Source organism: Populus trichocarpa, chromosome 3 (genome assembly GCF_000002775.5).
Source record: "Populus trichocarpa isolate Nisqually-1 chromosome 3, P.trichocarpa_v4.1, whole genome shotgun sequence".
In the NCBI taxonomy this organism is placed as follows: Eukaryota; Viridiplantae; Streptophyta; class Magnoliopsida; order Malpighiales; family Salicaceae; genus Populus; species Populus trichocarpa.
In genome coordinates, this window is record NC_037287.2 from 12655672 (window position 1) to 12678235 (window position 22564).

General features: G+C 34.4%; 2 protein-coding genes across 2 annotated transcripts; both read right to left on the minus strand.

Moving 5' to 3' along the window:
• Positions 1-5430: 5430 nt before the first annotated feature.
• LOC18097001 (uncharacterized) lies at positions 5431-22390 on the minus strand. The gene is made up of 4 exons (XM_052451649.1): positions 22093-22390; positions 7177-7261; positions 5956-6236; positions 5431-5716 (listed from the first exon to the last, which is right to left on the minus strand). Exons 2-4 carry the CDS (start codon positions 7234-7236, stop codon positions 5680-5682), a joined length of 378 nt encoding a protein of 125 aa, XP_052307609.1. The 5' UTR covers positions 7237-7261; positions 22093-22390; the 3' UTR covers positions 5431-5679.
• LOC18108906 (uncharacterized) lies at positions 20183-22167 on the minus strand. The gene is made up of 3 exons (XM_006387111.3): positions 22017-22167; positions 20773-21053; positions 20183-20529 (listed from the first exon to the last, which is right to left on the minus strand). The coding sequence occupies exons 1-3, from the start codon at positions 22074-22076 to the stop codon at positions 20493-20495; spliced, it is 378 nt and encodes a 125-aa protein (XP_006387173.1). The 5' UTR covers positions 22077-22167; the 3' UTR covers positions 20183-20492.
• Positions 22391-22564: the final 174 nt, after the last annotated feature.

Below are 22564 nucleotides of genomic sequence, written 5' to 3' on the forward strand. Positions count from 1 at the left end.
GACCTACTAGCCCTGTCCTGCCAGAGCAACTCTGATGAGAAACAGTGTGTGATATATCCAACAATTTCACGCCCTCAAGAGTTTGAAGGTCACTTACTAATGTCATTTAAAGATTCTGAAGCAAAACTACCTGGCAGTTGAATTTGTAAGAAAGTGACCTCGTTCAAGTAAAAATGCAAATACCACCAATATCCAATGAGATCAGGATGTGTTAATCAGCACATATCTCTGGCTTTCATTCTGAATTCATGAAATGTCACCAAACCTTGCAAGAATGGAAGAAAATGCTACTATTAGTCAAGCACCTAATCCAGGTGCCTAAAACACCTCTATGGCCAAACATGACAAGCCCCAAAATCCACCCAATAAATCCTAAGAGCATTTGATCAGGTTTACGCTCAACTTACTCACTCTTGGCAATAGGCAACTGACAGCATCCAGGCATATCATATTTATATCTTTTCTTTAATGGTTGAGCAATGCTAAATTAGTATGAGAAAAGAAATCCTACTCAGTTTCTTGTAGCCATGCAACGAGATAAAACAATTGATTGAGGCAAAACATATCTCTCCTATGAGATTGAGGCGCCAAAATAAATCTGGTTATGTATACAAAAAAAAAGGAGGAGGAAGTAAACCACACCCAAAAGCATTTCTAGAACAACCTTGTGGCAAGGAAAATTTACACTTCGAAGATTTTGTCCAAAAAAGCTTCTACTTTTTCATGTTTCCCATGTTTTACATGCCAAATACAACAAATTCACTAAAAAAGAAGCCACTTGTCTAGTAGAGAAAGGAGACAGATAGAACCACTAGGGGCAAAATGAACTAGTCTATGCACATGCTGACATTACAAAACCCATGCCTGGAAACATCTACAGCTAACACAGCCATTGGCACAACCACAGTATCGGATTCACCTGCACAAGAGGTGGTGGCTATGAATTTGAGAAGATGATGCCTACTTAGATCAATTAAAGAAAGGGGAAAATATAGCCATAGCTATGATAAGAATGACAGTTCAATGGCTGACGGTTTTTCAAGTACAACAATACCTGGTCACAAAGGAAAAGGCTATATTTTTTCTTATGAAACTTTAAAGTTTCTATCAGGGAAAAAACATATGAAGCCAGAGATATGCCAATTAATTCCAGCAGTTCCATTTCAGAATGAATATGGTTGAAAATTTCAGCTACTAAAGACAAACTAGTGTGTCAACAATGATTAACTACGAATTTTCGTGCTCCAACAACTCCGAAATGCTTCCATGTAATGATGAACTTCTTTCCAATTTAAAAATACGAATTGCAACAAATGACTGATATGAGGCCAGAATCAGGAAAAATTGCTTAATGCCCATTCTCAGAACATGCATGTCATGACTAATAAGGTCACCATACATGCAAGACCTTTGCATGGAAAAAAGAAGGGGCTGTGTCTAAAATCACCAAGTTAGCCTCCAGATAACAAGTGACACAGATAGTAGAAGATCAAAATCTAAGGGTACAGTTACATATTCATTATGATAGCTCACTGTTGAAATGACATTTTAACAGCCAAAGGCAAACAACCCTCTTTCTACGTAGAAGATAGTAAAACGATAAAAACTAAACTAAAGGCACCAATATAGTCGAGAAACATCAGTGAGCCAATAACTTAAATTTTTAAGTGAGATTTTAAAAAATAATTTATATTATTTTATAATAGAAAGAACTTTAACAGGTCGTGGAGGTCGTGGCAAATCTACTTAAAAAACATCCCTGTTTCTCCAAGTCAATAACATCCATCAACACAGCCCAAGATACATCACCAAAAACCACAGTTCTGTCGTTACGTAAATTCCTCTGGAACCAGTACTCATGCAAATTGGAAGAGAAGAAAGTCGTGTCCACCCTAGCAGCAAGACTTGCTGCCACACCATAGAACCGGACAGTCCCTTAAAACATGCAAACAGACTCCAGTAGCACCGCAAAAGCCATAAGAATCATCCCTAGATGAACCTGTGCGTTGCTCATTAGTAAGTAACTTCCCATGCGAAGCTAGCTAGCCACAAAAACACTTTTACGCGCTCTGGACGACCCTGCCAATTCCAAACACTCCTCCACTTTATATATGGTGCAGGTATTCGTAGCAAACATAAGATTTATAGAGGAGGAGGAAGTAAAAACACATCTCTTTAATATCAACAAAGAAACATGATCAGTACTTTAAGGAGATAACATTAAATTAAACTCTCCTAAATAAAAATAATCTACAAAATCCGTAGGTTTTTCTATCAACATACTCTAAAAAGTTTTCATTCTCTAATTTTATATCTCGAATTATGAATTATATGGTATTTCTATTAAATTCCGCTTATTTTTTATGTGTGACCTTTTTGAAAAAATAAACATTTTTCCTAGTTATTTTTTATTTATTTTTAGTTTAGGAATTTTAATTTTAATTTTAATTTAATTTTTTATTTGATATTATTAGACTTTCTAGTTTTTGTATTTAAAAGGAATAGTTTTTCTATTTTATTTTTTTAATTCAACATTATTAGAGTTTTCTAGTTTTTTCCATATAAAAAATTGCGATGACTATAGTTTTTTTAATCTTTGAGATTTTTTTATTAATAATAAATACTGTTATTCTTTTTTTTTACCCTCCTAATTACATCAGTTGATATAGTAAGAGGAGAACATATTCGTGGTAAAGGATGTTAGTTTTCAGCTAAGGAGATTCTATCTCGTGAACATTACATTCAAGAACTAAGCTCTTTGATTGATTATTATCATGGCTGAAGGTCATAAAAGATGTGCTCATAATAGAGGATGGTTTTTGATTGAGAAAGCCTTGCTCTAAGAACTTTAGGTTGACGTGTTCATGGTGGACAACAATTTCCTATCTATATAAATATTAAAAAACCATATAATCAGCTTTTTTAATGAATATTGTTCACCGCTGACGGCAGGTGAAGAAGAAATGACACGGTTATTGGACTTCGCGGTCCTGGTTTTTGCTAGCTGCTGCAACTGCATCCTGCCAAATGGTGCGACAATCTTGACTCTGCAAGAACATCATGATCGATGGATCCTGTAGGCGATGGATCACCAAATTAGTAGAAATATGCAAGGATTGCATCAGTTAAAACAAATCAAATATGACAACCTATAAACTCACTAAATCAAAACTATAGGTAGAGTAAAATCATTGTCGTAGAGTTAGCTAGTGGGTTTAGCCTAAGTTAATCTAGTATTTTTGTTGTTGTTTATATATATATATATATATATATATATATATATATATATTCATTCACGATATAATATTTTTTATATCCAAAATCATGTTAAAAAACTTTATATATTTAAATTTTTTATGACAAGTGGGCATATTTAGGTAGTGAAAACTAATAGCGAAAGAGTAGCTAGGTAAGACTAAAAACAGCGTCTGTGAAATCAGTGGGCATTTATATATCAAGATAATAAAAAGATTATAACAAATCCCATCCTTGTCAATCGAGAAGAAAAGCCACCCAGATTTGATCAGATGTTACCTCCGCCCAATCAATCCATGGGCACTTCTTTTTACGGTGGGAAAAAGGAAAGCATTTTCTTGAAACCTGACACTCTGCTAAACCTTTTCTTTTGATGAATCAATGGTTTTCGCTTGCGAAAAGGAGCAACTTAATTCTTAGATACCATCAAACTGTGAGAATACAAAACCTGTCAGTCCACTTTGCATAGCTGCAACAAACTGTATTGGATCCTCTGATTAGCAGAGAATACAAAGAAAATGTGATTATTCTCTTCTTCATTTTCAGACAAACATGGAATGAAGTCGAACGATAATAATTCTTCTCCAATCTCCATAGTACAGAGAGTCTTAATTTTAAGATGGCCGGCCGGCCGGCCAAGTAAGAAAATCGTGCCTTGGAATATGTATAGAACCCCCAAAGCCGCTTAAACAAATTATGGAATAAATTAAAAATCAATCTAATATGTTTTGGAAAAACCATAACACTGTAATAGTTCTATACAATATAAGAAAGAAATAAGTTTTTCAAGTGATTTATTTAATAGAAATGTGAAAAAGTTAGAATTAGATCTAAAACGAAGGGGAAAGGTTTTAAATAAAATGGTCATTGAGTTTAAACTTGTGCTCCCGCATGGCTCATGTCCGGGCTTCGAGCCCGACCTCGCTTTAGGTTTAGGTTACAAATGATTTTGTTTTTGCCGCTTAGGGTTTTAACCTAATCCATGGACCATGAAGAGTTATTTTCTCCAAACCGATGTGTTGTCCAACCCATGCAACAAGTCTAACAAGCTTTTTAAGTTTTTTTGGATTATAATCTAGATAGTTTTTGCAGCTTTTTAAAATAAAAAAAAACTTTTTTAACAATAAATAATCGAGAGAATATTAATAGAACTTTTTTATATATATTGAATGATTATAAACTTTTTTTTTTTTTTTTTTTACAACAAGATCACTTTTCAATTAATTGGATCTATCCAATCAAACCACAAACCCTGCCTCTAGACCTGGTTACAGAGACTTAAAAGGGACGATTGTATAATGCTAGTTGCCTCACCTCGACAGTAGGGTACCACACTACTCAATGACACTCAAGCATGGAAGTCGAAAATTTATTTATTTGATTCTATGTGTCCGCTTGTTTACAAGAATGCGACAACTTTTAAAGCAAACCGTATTATTTATATATGTTTGATAATGATAAAACTTATTTTATTATTAACGTGGGATCCATATAAATTGTATTTCAACCTCGGGTTTAAAGAAAACAGCTCCTTTTTTTTGCATCAACATCCCATGCAGTGAAGAGTTTCACTTTTCATTGTTCACTTAAGAGAGCAGTGAAGAGTTTTGGAGAGTATAATTCACTCTCCATTGTTCACTTAAGTGAACAGTGGAGACACTCTCCACTATTCCAGCTGGACCGGGTCCGGTCCAAAGTTAAATGCATTGAACCGGGTCCGATCCAGTTAAAAAAAATTCAATTTTTATTTTTATTTTTAATTGTGCTTTATTCGAAAAATTAGAAGAAGATCGCTTGATGACGTAACATTTATAGAATTTGATCGCAATCCCAATTTTGTTCCTGATGATATTTTACCTGATGTTGTTGCGCGCTTAAAGAAACCAAGAAAACTGTAGTCCTTATCGGATGGATTTCGTACGTGATAGAATTGTAGATAGTTTAATGGAATAAAAAAAAATTTATATAAGTATTATTTATTTCTTGATGTAATAGCAGTAGTTAAATCTACAATATTTAAATTAAAAGCCATCAATATTAATAATATATGTTTTTAATTATTTTATAACCTCAATTTAAAATGTATTCTTTTAACCAAACACATTAAACTACTTTTTGTTCAACCTCGATTTCAACTACAGTTTTAACCAAACCTATATAAATATCAAACCAACCTCAACTAAAAGTACTTTTTATAAAACAATTTCTTTTAAACCACAATCACAAAAGCTACCACAATACCAAACACACTCACACACACTCGGTAGAACACAAGCAATTTTTAATACTCCAGTGTGAATTACCACAATACCAAACATACTCGGTAGAAGACAAGCAATTTTTAATACTTCAGTACTGAAATGGACGGCCGGGACCTTTATTATTTGTTCTTCTCATTGATTCATCCCTTGCATCTGAACATATTCATAATTTTTTCCATGTTTGCTTCATCATGCCTTCTCTGAAAATTATAAAGTAAAAACAAACGATCAAAGTTAATTATCAAGCTTGAACTTAAATTCTTCTGTTTTTCTGGAAATAAAATGATTGGCAGTTCTTGAACTCCAAACTTGTTAGCTATAGAGTTTCTTTTATTCAGATAAAAAGAGTTAAGTAATGTGCTAATGAAAGAATTACAATTCAAAAACATAAGAGCCATAGAGAAAGAAAGAAGGTTAAGGAGAGTCAGGCGAAACTAACCGAAGACATTGAATAAGCCTGTCAGCTTCAGACAAATTATTGTCTTCTCGTGCTTTCACGATCTTGAGCATTAGATTCAGGCGTTGTTGATTGCACGCAGCCTGTTGTGATATAAGCAACGTTTCTTTTCTAAGTTGATCGCATTCAAATTCAATCTCTTCAAACTTCTCTCTGATTTCTATTTGCCCCTTTTTAATACGTTTTTGTTGTTCACCAATCTCTGCCATCTTTGCTTTTAATCTTCTCATGTTTGCTTGTTTTTTGCCAGTTCTTTTCCTTTTCTGCACGCCAAGAAAAAAAGAAGGTAAGAACTAAATACAAATGAGGTTAAAAAGAAAGTTGAACCTTTAATAGTTCATTCGAGACTTTTGTTGTAAGCATAGACAGAATATTGCACCGATAATCGACATTTCTTTCCGTCAAAATAGATAAAGAGATTCGTATGAGAAAGAAAATGTAAAGAGTCCATATTAGTGTGCGATCACCATCCACTAAACATTATACATGCCATGAGAAATTATAAAAAGAGGACATGGACGGCTGGAGCAGTTTAATCGACCAATAAATAAATGAATTAAAGTAATTGCAGGAATCCCACAAGCTCAAAAGACAAGGGAGAAGAAGCTAGCTAGAAGAAGATAGGAATAACGTACGGTAGTTAATGTGATTGTTTTTTTTTTTTTAATGAACAATGATGGAACTTGGTAATTTAGAAATGTATTTCTACAGAAATATGATTGATGTAAAGAGTTTTGTAAATTAAGAACAAGTGTTTGAATTATAAAAGAACTTCAATTTCAGAACAATTATAATTAATTTAGAGAAAATTGATATGTGAACTATAAAAGGTATGGATTAGTGTTTAGAAAGAATAATATAAAATCATTAATTAGACTTCATCTAATATTAAGTGCTTGGGTTATGCATCCCTACACTAGCTTAGGGGATGTATTCTCTTTCATAAAGGTTTGGATTCACGAACAATTTCTTTTATAACCGGTTTTACATATATTTATGCGAAAAATAGAGTATAATCTTCTTCTTCCATATATCTAATCATTTCTCCGATCTAAGATCGATTGAGAAGTCAAAGAACTTCATGCATGTACAGGCTAGAGAAAGTGTCGAGCACATTCTGGGCTTCAAGACTTATCCGGGACCCCTAATTCTTTCATCCAAAGCAATATTGACCTTTGGTAAAAATAAAAATAAATCACATACCTGAGCCTTGTTCACAGTCGATCTTTCTTCAGCGAAGGCATTCCTGGTGCACTGATCCATTGTATATAGCTCCGACTGGTTCTTTCTACTTCAAAACCACGATCTTCACACGCATGAAACGCAACCTTAGAAAGTTATGCTTCTACTACCACCGGGCTTGGGATGATTGGAAATCGAGCAGCGCGCGTCGCCCAATTTATAGAAATAATTGCAACCGAAGAACACTTCTCATCGAAATCTCCAGGTAGGGGTATGGAAACAGCCGATGAATCTTCGGTCTGTGACTTTTATTGAACGCGCCCGTGACTTGGCGCTTCCATTTTCCTTGTTTAAGTAATTTGAGAGACTCGCAGTCTCGCACGATCTGTTTGCTCAAATCGTGCGGTGCGACCTCTTTTACAGGGCTAATCGATCATATTCGTCAAGAGAGAAAAATAATGATATATTAATAATTGGGATGTTTCCTTGAAGGAAAAGCGAGACATCTCATGAAAGCAAGGTTCTCAATTCCAATTCATTTCGTTTGAAATGGTTAAGATAGTTCGTATCAATTTAAAAAATAAAATAAAATAGAATAATTTTTATTTTATTTTAAATCTTAGTTCATTATGAATTTTTCAAATAAATTTCAGTTGAAATGTTCCGATTTCATTTCACATATTTCGTTTTGCACATGAAAAGTTATTGAATCAAACCCAAACTTTAACTTATTTTAACCAAAACAAATCCTAAAAATACCATATAAATATTAATAATTTCATTTTCAACTACAAAACATTCTTTAATCAATCTAGAAATAAAAAATCAAACAAAACAATAATAATAATAAATTTATGGACCCTAATCTATTTTTTTTGGCATGGTCAAAGGGTAAATTCATCTTCTTTGAACTCCCCTCTCCTAACAAAACATTAATTGACACCAATATCTATTACATTCCTTTCATTTTTTTTGGTTGAATAAAACATGAGTTGCACATCTTTTTTATAAAATGTTAAGAGATCAAAAAATTATTCTCCATTAATATCACAATAAAAATATATTTTGCAATACGATTATAATATAAAACGCATTGGACTATTTCTTATTATCCTTAAAAAAAGCATGACCTCCTCGTGATATTGAATGAGTAAACTGCAGGGAATTTAAAGAGGTTACAAACAAAACTTATACTTTAATAAGGGTTAAAAAAATATTAATTAGGTAGTGTTTGTGTGTTAACCTAAATGTGACACTCAGATTCCAACCCTCTCTACCTTCGTTCAAGAATTAATTGTCGTAGCGTTTTGACGTGAATGTCTTGTGTGGCTTCCCTTTATCTTTTAAAAGTGAAAAGTTTGGATTTGATTTATAAATTATGATTTTATAAATTAAATATGTTGTTTTTGGTAAACATGTTATTTATATTATGAAAAAAATCTCTAAAATATCGTATAAACTTTCATAAACCACTTATAAATTTAAAAACACCTGAAACCCACTAAAAATATAAAAATCTAAATAACCATTGATATGTCATGTTTATAGAAAAAAAAAATCACAATCAAAATACTCTCATCGAATGTTATTTTTTAACATGAATATAAGCCTTTTTGTTTTATAAAAAGTGGTTAATATGCAGTAAATTTTTTTTAATTTTTTGATAACTTTTTTTTTAATTTTTCAAACTGGAAAATGAATAAAATAAGATTTTAAATAAAAATAAAAATTCAAAAAAATTTGAGATTAGTTATGTATTTTCTCTATTTTATATTCTTCCCTCTTATTTTGGTTGTTGAAATGTGACTTACAAACAAGTTTCTCTCTCCTTCTTATATATTTTTCAATGACTTTCTTTCTCATCGTACAAATTCAGGAATTATAAAATAAATAAAATAATTATTTGGATTAAAATAAAAATTCAAAGCCGACTTGGACTAAAGACAGATCCGCAAAAACATAATACTGCCAAAACTTCTCTTTTGAACCTTAAAGAAAAACATATATAAGGCTCTGCTTGGAGCCCTAAAACATATTGGCTTCTAGTTTATATCTCAACATGTTTATAGCCTCCTTTAACTTGTATCAGAGCATTAATCCTAACAGCAACAAGCCAACAACAGAAACTCAAAACTCATCATCATCATCATCATCATCATCAAGGTCTTCCTCCTCTACTGTTGCTGCTGCAACAAACCTGATGACTTCTTTTTCAACTGCTGCTACTGCTGCTGTCAACCCGATTGCCATCACTGCTCCAAATCCAATGCAGCATTTGTTTCTCTCAAATTCCATACAGCAGCCGATGTTTCGTCAGTCAACAGCCTTTCTCGATCCCTCTTTCAAGTGCTCATCACTTTATCTCCCCAAAGCTCACAAATTCAGACATTTACAGGAAAACATTGATGACAAGGACAAGGATTAGCTGGCCCTACATATGGGGGTCCAAACCCATTCTCATGCGATGGGGGTCCAAAACATTGATGACAAGGACAAGGACAAGGATTCTGCTGTGATAGAAATGCCATTCTCAAGCAAAACTCCATTACTCTTTTTGAACGAAGAAAATTTTTCATAAGCATGGACCCATGATCGTAATAACCATCGAACTTAAGAATTGCAGGTTGAACAAAAGTATTTTCAGCTGTCATATTATGACTCTCTCTGTGATCTTTACACTCTTTGATGTTTTACACTCTTCTTAAGAAACTGCGGTTTCTTGTCACTGATCCTGTGACCTGTTCTGATACCAATTTGTTGGAAATTCTAAGCACAAAGCAACTCACAGCAATTATCTGATAATTCTCTCTTATTGAATTCAAAAGAACTGTTGGCTTACATAGTGATAAGGTGGAAACCATAACAACCCACGTTTTACATGGTAACAAATAAGAAAATCAATTAAAGACTTAGTTTACGTGTTCCAATTAATAGGAATTATTAACAGAATAAACTTTGACAATTTCAACAACTTAACAGTCTCAACATTCCGAACACTGCTCCACTTTATATATGGTGCAGGTATTCCATACGTAGTAAACATAAGATTTATAGAGGAGGAGGAAGTAAAAACACATCTCTTTAATATATATCAACAAAGTAACATGATCAGTACTTTAAGGAGATAACATTAAATTAAACTCTCCTAAATAAAAATAATCTACAAAATCCGTAGGATTTTCTATATATTTACTCTAAAAAGTTTTCATTCTCTAATTTTATATCTCTAATTATGAATTATATGGTATTTCTATTAAATTCCGCTTATTTTTTCCGTGGGACCTTTTTGAAAAAATAAACATTTTTCCTAGTTATTTTTTATTTATTTTTAGTGTAGGAATTTTAATTTTAATTTAATTTTTTATTTTATATTATTAGACTTTCCAGTTTTTGTATTTAAAAGGAATAGTTTTTCTATTTTATTTTTTTAATTCAACATTATTTCTAGTTTTTTTCATATAAAGAGTTGCAATAGCTTTTTAAAAAATGTGACTTTGATAAATAAAATTTAAATATTTTAGTGTCTCTTCATAACTATAGGTTTTTTAATCTTTGAGATTTTTTTTAATAATAAATAGTTAAATACTGTTATTCTTTTCCTTTTTCTCTCCTGATTACATCAGTTGATATATATAGTAGAGGAGAACATATTCGTGGTAAAGGATGTTAGTTTTGAGCTAAGGAGATTCTTGTTAAGAAAGAATCAACAAAATCTCATATTTACGTAATGTATTAGAAAACATATGCTGTCAAAGATATATATTCTTATTGTAACTCTTATTCCAGAATTAGCTTAGCACAATATAGGAAAATAATCTTGTATATAATGTAGCTGTGACAAACTCAATAATACGCAACATGGTTGGCAATTCCTTATTTTTCTCTGAAATTCACATGGTATCAGAGCTTGGTTTACCCTAGCTCTCCTTCTCTTTCTCTTTCTCTGCCTCTGCCTCTGCCTCAAACTCCTGCTTCAATTTTTTTGCCGATTGTTCACTACCATGGAACGCCAACAATTTTCTAAAGAAGGCATAAATAATGCCTTTGATCCTTTTTTTCTCTACCATTCCGATCATCCGGGATTGGTGCTTGTTTCCAAAGCTCTCAATGGTGATAACTACTCTACTTGGTGCAGATTTATGACAATCTCTTTAAACGCTAAAAATAAATTGGGATTTATAGATGGGACAATACAAATACCATCAGCCACCAACCAGCCAGACGATCATGCTTTATGGAAAAGATGCAACGACATGATTTTATCAAGGATTCTCAACTCAATTACACCAGAACTTGCCGACAGTGTTATATATTCGACTACAGCACAAGAAGTTTGGGAGGATCTTCGAGATCGTTTTTCTCAAAGTAACGCTCCTCGTATTTTTCAGATTGAGAGAGACATAACTTGTGTTTCTCAAGCTCAGATGACAGTTGCGGCATATTATACAAAGCTGAAAGGATTGTGGGATGAATTGGGATCTTATAACGGAACTGTTTGCTCTTGTGGAGCAGATCATAAGCGACGACAATTGATGCAATTTCTCGTGGGATTAAATGAATCTTACAAGGCAATTCGGGGGCAAATTCTACTGTTGAATCCTTTACCTGATGTTCGTCAGGCTTATGCTTCCATTGTTCAATAAGAAAAGCAATGCAGCTTAGGTGATACACATGATGCAATAGAAACCGCAGCCATGGTAGTTCAACGAAATGCACCCACAGCTCTGGCTTTTCGATCAGGTCAAGGGGTTTCCTCCTGCTCTAATTTTTTTATTCGTAAGCCACTGCATTGCACATACTGTGACAGTGACCATCATGTGCGAGATACATGTTGGAAATTACATGGATATCCACCAGGTCACCCAAAGCACAAAGCCAGCAGATTCAACAAGTCTGGAAGTCGTCAACATTATAACAAACCTGCACAACCTTCAGCTAATTACATCAAGGAAGGTCCCACAATGGAAGAGAAGCATTAAGTGATGAATGGACTCTCTGATTTACAGTACTTCCAGCAAATATTGTCTATCATGAACAATACAGGAAATGCTCAAACCACTGTTCCTCAAGCCAATATTGCGGTCACCACTCCAAGTTTGTTACAAACACCAGTTATTATGCCAAGTCGATTAATTCTCGACAGCGGTGCCACTGACCATATCACTTCTCTGAATCTGCTTGTCGATAGTAGGCAGAACACTATTTTGCCACCAGTTATTATGTCGAGTGGAGAACAGGCTCCAATTACATCTACCGAGACTTTAAATTTGAATTCTGTTATTTCTCTAAAAAAATGTGCTTGGTGTGCCATCTTTTAAGGTGGATTTGATGTCTATAAGTCGAATTACAAGAGGACTTAATTGTTCAGTAACCTTTTTTCCCTATTGGTATGTTTTACAGGACTTGGCGACGAAGACGACGATTGGTTTGGGTAAACAACGAGGCGGACTTTATTACTTGGTTGCATTAGCATCAACACCACCAACACCAAAATACCAACCCTCCGCATTTGCTGTCATTGCTACCCCATCATCCCGTTCTCATGTCACTACCAGAAAATTGATAAATACAAACGGAAATACCGAGGGAATATTTCCGTCGGTAAATTTCCGAGGGATTTTACCGACGGAAATATTCCCTCGGTATATACCGAGGGAATTACCGTGGGAAAAAAAATTAAAACAAAGCAAAAAAAAATGATGACGTGTCATTTTTACCAACGGAATTACCTACGGAACAAATTCTGTCGGTGATTCCGTCGGTAAATTTGTTGGTAAATTGTGAACACTGTTCATCATGTTAATTACAAAGGGAATCACCGATGGAAAATTTCGTCGGTATTTTCCAGAGAGTAAATCACCGACGGATTGAAAAGTCGTCGGTGTTATTTGGCGGTTTTCTGAAAAAATTCAATTAATTTAAAATTTTCATTTAAATATTACAGAAGGAATCACCGACGGATTGAAAAATCGTCGGTAATTTTTTGGCGGTTTCTGAAAAAATTTTACGAAATTGAAAATTTAAATTAAATATTACCGATGGAATTACCGATGGAATAATTAAAAAATATTAATATTTAATTATCCGTCGGTAAAGCGTCCAAATAAAAAGCCTGAATGCCCTTATTTCACAAGAGACAGACCCGTTTCTTATTCTTCTTCTTGTTCTTCTACTTCTTCTTCTTCTTCTTCTTCTTCTTCACTATATGTAAAAAACATCATTAAGGTATGTCTTCTTCTTCTTCTTCACTTTATGTAAAAAACATCGTTTCTTATCTATTTCTTTCTCTTCTTTTCTCTCCTCATCTCCTTCTCTTTTCCTCCATGCTTGGGTATGTCTTCTTCTTCTTTCTTCTTTTATCCTCTTAGTTTTGTTTTTAATTAATATGTTTAATGAAAATTTTTTTCTCTCCTTAGCTTCACTTGCAACTACATTAAGGTAAGATTTTTCTTTTTTCTTCTTTTTTCATGATTTTTTTCACTATATTTGTTTTTTATTTTATTTTTAATTGTTTTTGTTCTTAATAATTGTATAAATGTTGTTGTGAGATTTTTTTTAATATGAGATCAATTTTTAGTAGATTTATTTATAGGATTTTTAAATTTTTAGCAATTGCAACTTCATTTTTTTCATATGAATTAATTTTTTAGTTGAATTTATTTTTTTATTTTATTTATTTGTTGCAAATTTGTTTGAATTGATTTTCTTATTCTTTTTTCCAAGCATTTTGAGTATATATTATACAGTGTTAATTTATGTTAATTTAATTATTTTATAATTTTATAAAATGAATTTTTTTTAAAATGTTTTTCAATAATTACCAACGGAATTACCGACGGAATTATCCGTCGGTAATTTCGTCGGTAAATCCCTCGGTAATTCCGTTGGTAATAAAAAAATTATTACCGACGCGTCTGTTTCGTCAGTAAATCCGTCGGTAATTCTATTACCAACGAATTTACCGACGGACAAAACATTACCGACGAACGATTCACCGACGGATCATTTCCGTCTTTGATTCCGTCGGTAATATAATTACCGATGGAATATGTGTCTTACATCGACGGAAAAATTCCGTCGGTAAAACTGTTAAATCTTGTAGTGTGTCATCTCCTCCACCGATTTGTGGCATCGCCGATTAGGGCATTTATCTTCCTCTAGATTACATTTTATGGCAAAAACTTTACTCAATTTTCCTTTTAAATTCCAAGACGCTTGTGATATTTGTGCACTTTCAAAACAATGTCGTCTTCTTTTTTTTGCTAGTTCAATTTTCTCTATTCGACCATTTGAATTAATTCATTGCGATATTTGGGGGCTTTATAAAATTCCTTCTCTTTCTGATGCTAAATATTTTTTGACAATTGTGGATGATTACTCTCGATTTACATGGGTATTTTTTATGCATCACAAACATGAAACACAAAATTTACTCATCAATTTCTTTTCCTTCGTCAAAACTCAATTTAATGCATCCATCGCAAATATTCGCGTCGATAATAGGGGGAAATTTTTTTCTATACAGAATTTTTTCCGCCAACATGGCACAACTTATCAACACTCTTGTGTTTATACGCCCCAACAAAATGGGGTTGTCGAGCGTAAACATCGTCATATCCTTGAGTCTGCACGTGCTCTTTGTTTTCAAGCTCACCTCCCTTTGCATTTTTGGGCAGAATGCGTCCTTACTACTGTCCATTCAATCAATCGTTTGCCCACACCACTTCTTTCCCATAAAACCCCTTTTGAAAAACTTTACAACAAGGTTCCAAATTACTCCCATCTCATAGTTTTTGGTTGCCTTGCATATGCTACTGAAGTGCACGCTACATATAAATTTGCTCCTCGAGCTGCAAGTTGTGTTTTTCTTGGGTACCCAGTCGGCCAAAAAGCTTATAAACTCTACAACCTTACCACTTATAAATTTCTCACCAGCCGTGACATTGTCTTTCATGAACACATTTTTCCCTATCAATTACCCTCTACCATTCCTGCACCTCCCATACCATCACCTGAATCCACAGCTGCCACACCAGTCATTCCCCTTTCCATCTCCGATCTTCCTTCAGCAGACTTCCCAGTCCCCTCTTCAGCGTCTTCCACTCCAGTCCCTCCATCATCTCCTTCCAATATGCCCCTGTCACCACCTATCCTTCCTGTGCAGCCTCCGTGTCGTTACCAGCGGCATCACAGCCCTCCTCGTGCTCTACGTGATTATGTTTGCAACTAAGTAACGTCTCCCAAACCAACGCTGCCTTCATCGTCCAGTCCCACCACAGGTACAAGGTATCCTCTTTATAATTTCCTTTCTTATCACAGCTACTCACCACAGCACAGGTCCTTTGTTGCCACCATTAGTCAGGACATTGAGTCCCCGCTCATACACTGAAGCTGCCTCCCTTCCACAATGGCATAATGCCATGCAATCTGAGCTCGCAGCATTGGAAGCTAACCGGACTTGGTCCCTCACATCTCTCCCTCCTGGCAAGACTGTCATTGGATGTCGCTGGATATACAAAATCAAACGCCATTTAGATGGCACCATTGAGCGTCATAAAGCTCGGTTTGTGGCCAAGGGTTACACACAGCTGGAAGGTATTGATTTCCATGACACATTCTCTCCTACTGCCAAAATGATTACCGTCCTCTGTTTATTAGCTATAGCAGCAGCACAGAATTGGTCCCTCCACCAGCTAGATGTACACAATGCTTTCCTTCATGGTGATCTTCATGAAGAAATTTCTATGTGTCCACCTCCTGGTCTTCAGCAACAGGGGGAGAACTTGGTATGTCGCCTCAACAAGTCGTTGTATGGATTAAAGCAAGCATCTCGCCAATGGTTTACCAAATTCTCTGCAGCTTTTCAAGTTGCCGGATATGTTCAGTCTAAAGCAGATTATTCATTGTTCACATGTCGCAATGGTAAATCTTTTACCGCATTATTGATATATGTTGACGACATTCTCATCACAGGTAATGACCTCAAGGCTATATCCACTCTCAAGAACTTTTTGCACAGTCGTTTTCGCATTAAGGATTTAGGTGATTTGAAGTATTTTCTGGGCATTGAGGTCTCTCGATCAAAAAAAGGTATTTCTATCTCACAACGAAAATACGCTTTGGAAATTCTGAAGGATAGTGGGGTTTTGGGTGCTAAACCCGTGAATTTTCCTATGGAACAAAACATAAAACTCTCTGATACAGGTGACTTGCTTAAAGATCCATCTCAGTATAGAAGACTTGTGGGGTGCCTAATCTACTTGACTATTACACGATCGGATATCATGTATTCTGTACATGTGCTAAGTCGGTTTATGCATGCCCCACGCAAACCGCACATGGAGGCTGCCCTGCGTGTGTTGCGTTATCTGAAAGGTGCTCCAGGTCAGGGTTTGTTTTTATCTTCTCAAAATGGTATGTCTCTGCGAGCTTTTTGTGATTCAGATTGGGCTGGTTGCCCAATGACTGGGAGATCAACTACAGGTTATTGTGTTTTTTTGGGTTCTTTGCTTGTTTCTTGGCGGACAAAAAGACAGAAAACATTGTCACTCTCCTCAGCAGAAGCCGAATACAGAGCTATGACTGGTACATGCTGTGAGTTATCTTGGTTATGATCATTGTTGAAAGACCTACAGATATTGCACCCGAAACCAGCATTACTACACTGAGATAACAAAGCAGCTAATCCAGTTTTCCATGAGAGAACCAGACATATAGAAATGGATTGTCACTTCATTCGGGACAAAATACAGAATGGTTCGATCACGACTGAATTTGTTACTTCAGCAGAACAGCTTGCGGATGTCTTCACTAAACCATTGGGAAAAGAGAGCTTCTCCACCATGATTCGCAAGTTGGGAGTTCTTGACATCCACTCTCCAACTTGAGGGGGGGTGTTAAGAAAGAATCGTCCCCAAGGGGCGTAGCGTGATGGCAAAGGGCTTGAGATCTGCACAGCAGGTCTCGAGTTCGAGTCAGGGCGTGCACCTCTTGTAAGAGCCTGGGACAGCCGGGGTTTTACTCGCTCACCTGGGCCCATAAAGTGCGCTTTCCGGGGGGTGGGGTTTCCTCGAATCCAAAAAAAAAAAAGTTAAGAAAGAATCAACAAAATCCCATGTTTACGAAATGTATTAGGAAACATATGCTGTCAAAGATATGTATTCCTATTGTAACTCTTATTCCAGAATTAGCTTAGCACAATATATGAAAATAATCTTATATATAATGTAGATGTGACAGACTCAATAATACGCAACAGGGTTGGCAGTTCCTTTTTTTTCTCTCTGAAATTCACAATTCTATCTCGTGAACATTACATTCAAGAACTATGCTCTTTAATTGATTATTATCATGGCTGAAGGTCATAAAAGATGTGCTCATAATAGAGGATGGTTTTTGACTGAGAAAGTCTTGCTCTAAGAACTTTAGGTTTACGTGTTCATGGTGGACAACAATTTCCTATCTATATAAATATTAAAAAACCATATAATCTCTGTGGTCTCAGGTTCGAGCCCTGTAGTTGCTCATATGATGGTCACTAGAGGCTTACATGGTCGTTAACTTCAGGGCCCGTGGGATTAGTCGAGGTGCGCGCAAGCTGGCCCGGACACCCACGTTAAACTAAAAAAAAAAAAACCATATAATCAGCTTTTTTAATGAATATTGTTCACCGCTGACGGCAGGTGAAGAAGAAATGACACGGTTATTGGACTTCGCGGTCCTGGTTTTTGCTAGCTGCTGCAACTGCATCCTGCCAAATGGTGCGACAATCTTGACTCTGCAAGAACATCATGATCGATGGATCCTGTAGGCGATGGATCACCAAATTAGTAGAAATATGCAAGGATTGCATCAGTTAAAACAAATCAAATATGACAACCTATAAACTCACTAAATCAAAACTATAGGTAGAGTAAAATCATTGTCGTAGAGTTAGCTAGTGGGTTTAGCCTAAGTTAATCTAGTATTTTTTTTGTTGTTTATATATATATATATATATTCATTCACGATATAATATTTTTTATATCCAAAATCATGTTAAAAAACTTTATATATTTAAATTTTTTATGACAAGTGGGCATATTTAGGTAGTGAAAACTAATAGCGAAAGAGTAGCTAGGTAAGACTAAAAACAGCGTCTGTGAAATCAGTGGGCATTTATATATCAAGATAATAAAAAGATTATAACAAATCCCATCCTTGTCAATCGAGAAGAAAAGCCACCCAGATTTGATCAGATGTTACCTCCGCCCAATCAATCCATGGGCACTTCTTTTTACGGTGGGAAAAAGGAAAGCATTTTCTTGAAACCTGACACTCTGCTAAACCTTTTCTTTTGATGAATCAATGGTTTTCGCTTGCGAAAAGGAGCAACTTAATTCTTAGATACCATCAAACTGTGAGAATACAAAACCTGTCAGTCCACTTTGCATAGCTGCAACAAACAAACTGTATTGGATCCTCTGATTAGCAGAGAATACAAAGAAAATGTGATTATTCTCTTCTTCATTTTCAGACAAACATGGAATGAAGTCGAACGATAATAATTCTTCTCCAATCTCCATAGTACAGAGAGTCTTAATTTTAAGATGGCCGGCCGGCCGGCCAAGTAAGAAAATCGTGCCTTGGAATATGTATAGAACCCCCAAAGCCGCTTAAACAAATTATGGAATAAATTAAAAATCAATCTAATATGTTTTGGAAAAACCATAACACTGTAATAGTTCTATACAATATAAGAAAGAAATAAGTTTTTCAAGTGATTTATTTAATAGAAATGTGAAAAAGTTAGAATTAGATCTAAAACGAAGGGGAAAGGTTTTAAATAAAATGGTCATTGAGTTTAAACTTGTGCTCCCGCATGGCTCATGTCCGGGCTTCGAGCCCGACCTCGCTTTAGGTTTAGGTTACAAATGATTTTGTTTTTGCCGCTTAGGGTTTTAACCTAATCCATGGACCATGAAGAGTTATTTTCTCCAAACCGATGTGTTGTCCAACCCATGCAACAAGTCTAACAAGCTTTTTAAGTTTTTTTGGATAATAATCTAGATAGTTTTTGCAGCTTTTTAAAATTAAAAAAAAAACACTTTTAAACAATAAATAGTCGTAATAAAATGATTATAAAATTTTATATATATATTGAATGATTATAAACTTTTTTTTTTTACAACAAAATCCTTTCAGTTGGATTTATCAAACCAAACCATAAATTCTGTCTCATTTAAGAAGGTGTTTATTTATGTGGTTGCTTCTATTTTTAAAGCAAATCACAAAAAAACAAGTGTTTAATAATTGAGGAAATGTGATTTATTTCATGAGGGACCCACCATGTTTTGGGTTTTGAATGCAGTTCAGCAAATAGCAGTTTCATGATGCTTCTCTCTGCCTCCATATATAGCTGTTCACTTTTGTAAAAATAAACAGTGGAGCTGTTCACTTTTACAAAAGTGAACAGTGGAGATTGAATATTCACTCTATATGGAGACAGTGGAGACGTTCTTTATTGTCCAGCCGGACCAGATCCGGCCTAAATTTTATTCTCTACTATTCCGGCCTAAATTTTATTCTCTAAATTTTAATTATGTTTTACCTGAAAAACTAGTGTTTAATATTATTTAATGACACTACATAAATTAGAAAAAAATCGCATGATGACGTAGCATTTGTAAAATTTGATCGTAATTTTAATTTTGTTCCTGATGATATTTTACCTGATTTTATTGCACGCTCAAAAAATCATGAAAACTGTAATCCTTATCGGATGAATTTGGTACGTGATGAAATTTTAAATAGGTTAATAGAACAATAAAAAATATTTGATATACAAATATTATTTATTTAATGATGTAATAATAATAGTTAAATCTACAATATTTAAATTAAAAATCATCAATATTAATATATATTTTTAGTTATTTTATAACTTTAATTTAAAAAGTATTTTTTACCAAACACATTAAACTACTTTTTATTCAATCTCAATTTCAACCACAATTTTAATTAAACATATATAAATATCAAACCAATCTCAATCAAAAATAATTTTTATTAAATTATTTTTTTCAAACCTAACACGCTTAAACTGGTTACAGAGACTTAAAAGGGGCGATTCTATAATGCTAGCTGCCTCACCTCGACAGTAGGGTACTACTCAATGACACTCAACCATGGAAGTCGAAAATTTATTTATTTAATTTTTTTTTTTAACAAAAGTCTGCTGTTGCCATTGATGTATAGCTAGAACACAAGCCATTTTTAATACTCCAGTACTGAAATGGACGGCCGGGACCTTTATTATTTGTTCTTCTCATTGATTCATTCCTTGCATCTGAACATATTCATAATTTTTTCCATGTTTGCTTCATCATGCCTTCTCTGAAAATTATAAAGTAAAAACAAACGATCAAAGTTAATCATCAAGCTTGAACTTAAATTCTTCTGTTTTTCTGGAAATAAAATGATTGGCAGTTCTTGAACTCCAAACTTGTTAGCTAAAGAGTTTCTTTTATTCAGATAAAAAGAGTTAAGTAATGTGCTAATGAAAGAATTACAATTAAAAAACATAAGAGCCATAGAGAAAGAAAGAAGGTTAATTAAGGAGAGTCAGGCGAAACTAACCGAAGACATTGAATAAGCCTGTCAGCTTCAGACAAATTATTGTCTTCTCGTGCTTTCACGATCTTGAGCATTAGATTCAGGCGTTGTTGATTGCACGCAGCCTGTTGTGATATAAGCAACGTTTCTTTTCTCAGTTGATCGCATTCAAATTCAATCTCTTCAAACTTCTCTCTGATTTCCATTTGCCCCCTTTTAATACGTTTTTGTTGTTCACCAATCTCTGCCATCTTTGCTTTTAATCTTCTCATGTTTGCTTGTTTTTTGCCAGTTCTTTTCCTTTTCTGCACGCCAAGAAAAAAAGAAGGTAAGAACTAAATACAAATGAGGTTAAAAAGAAAGTTGAACCTTTAATAGTTCATTCGAGACTTTTGTTGTAAGCATAGACAGAATATTGCACCGATAATCGACATTTCTTTCCGTCAAAATAGATAAAGAGATTCGTATGAGAAAGAAAATGTAAAGAGTCCATATTAGTGTGCGATCACCATCCACTAAACATTATACATGCCATGAGAAATTATAAAAAGAGGACATGGACGGCTGGAGCAGTTTAATCGACCAATAAATAAATGAATTAAAGTAATTGCAGGAATCCCACAAGCTCAAAAGACAAGGGAGAAGAAGCTAGCTAGAAGAAGATAGGAATAACGTACGGTAGTTAATGTGATTGTTTTTTTTTTTTTAATGAACAATGATGGAACTTGGTAATTTAGAAATGTATTTCTACAGAAATATGATTGATGTAAAGAGTTTTGTAAATTAAGAACAAGTGTTTGAATTATAAAATGAACTTCAATTTCAGAACAATTATAATTAATTTAGAGAAATTTGATATGTATGTAAGTTAAATGGTGAATCATGTGAACTATAAAAGGTATGGATTAGTGTTTAGAAAGAATAATATAAAATCATTAATTAGACTTCATCTAATATTAAGTGCTTGGGTTATGCATCCCTACACTAGCTTAGGAGATGTATTCTCTTTCATAAAGGTTTGGATTCACGAACAATTTCTTTTATAACCGGTTTCACATATATTTATGCGAAAAATAGAGTATAATCTTCTTCCATATATCTAACCATTTCTCCGATCTAAGATCGATTGAGAAGTCAAAGAACTTCATGCATGTACAGGCTAGAGAAAGTGTCGAGCACATTCTGGGCTTCAAGACTTATCCGGGACCCCTAATTCTTTCATCCAAAGCAATATTGACCTTTGGTAAAAATAAAAATAAATCACATACCTGAGCCTTGTTCACAGTCGATCTTTCTTCAGCGAAGGCATTCCTGGTGCACTGATCCATTGTATATAGCTCCGACTGGTTCTTTCTACTTCAAAACCACGATCTTCACACGCATGAAACGCAACCTTAGAAAGTTATGCTTCTACTACCACCGGGCTTGGGATGATTGGAAATCGAGCAGCGCGCGTCGCCCAATTTATAGAAATAATTGCAACCGAAGAACACTTCTCATCGAAATCTCCAGGTAGGGGTATGGAAACAGCCGATGAATCTTCGGTCTGTGACTTTTATTGAACGCGCCCGTGACTTGGCGCTTCCATTTTCCTTGTTTAAGTAATTTGAGAGACTCGCAGTCTCGCACGATCTGTTTGCTCAAATCGTGCGGTGCGACCTCTTTTACAGGGCTAATCGATCATATTCGTCAAGAGAGAAAAATAATGATATATTAATAATTGGGATGTTTCCTTGAAGGAAAAGCGAGACATCTCATGAAAGCAAGGTTCTCAATTCCAATTCATTTCGTTTGAAATGACTAAGATAGTTCGTAT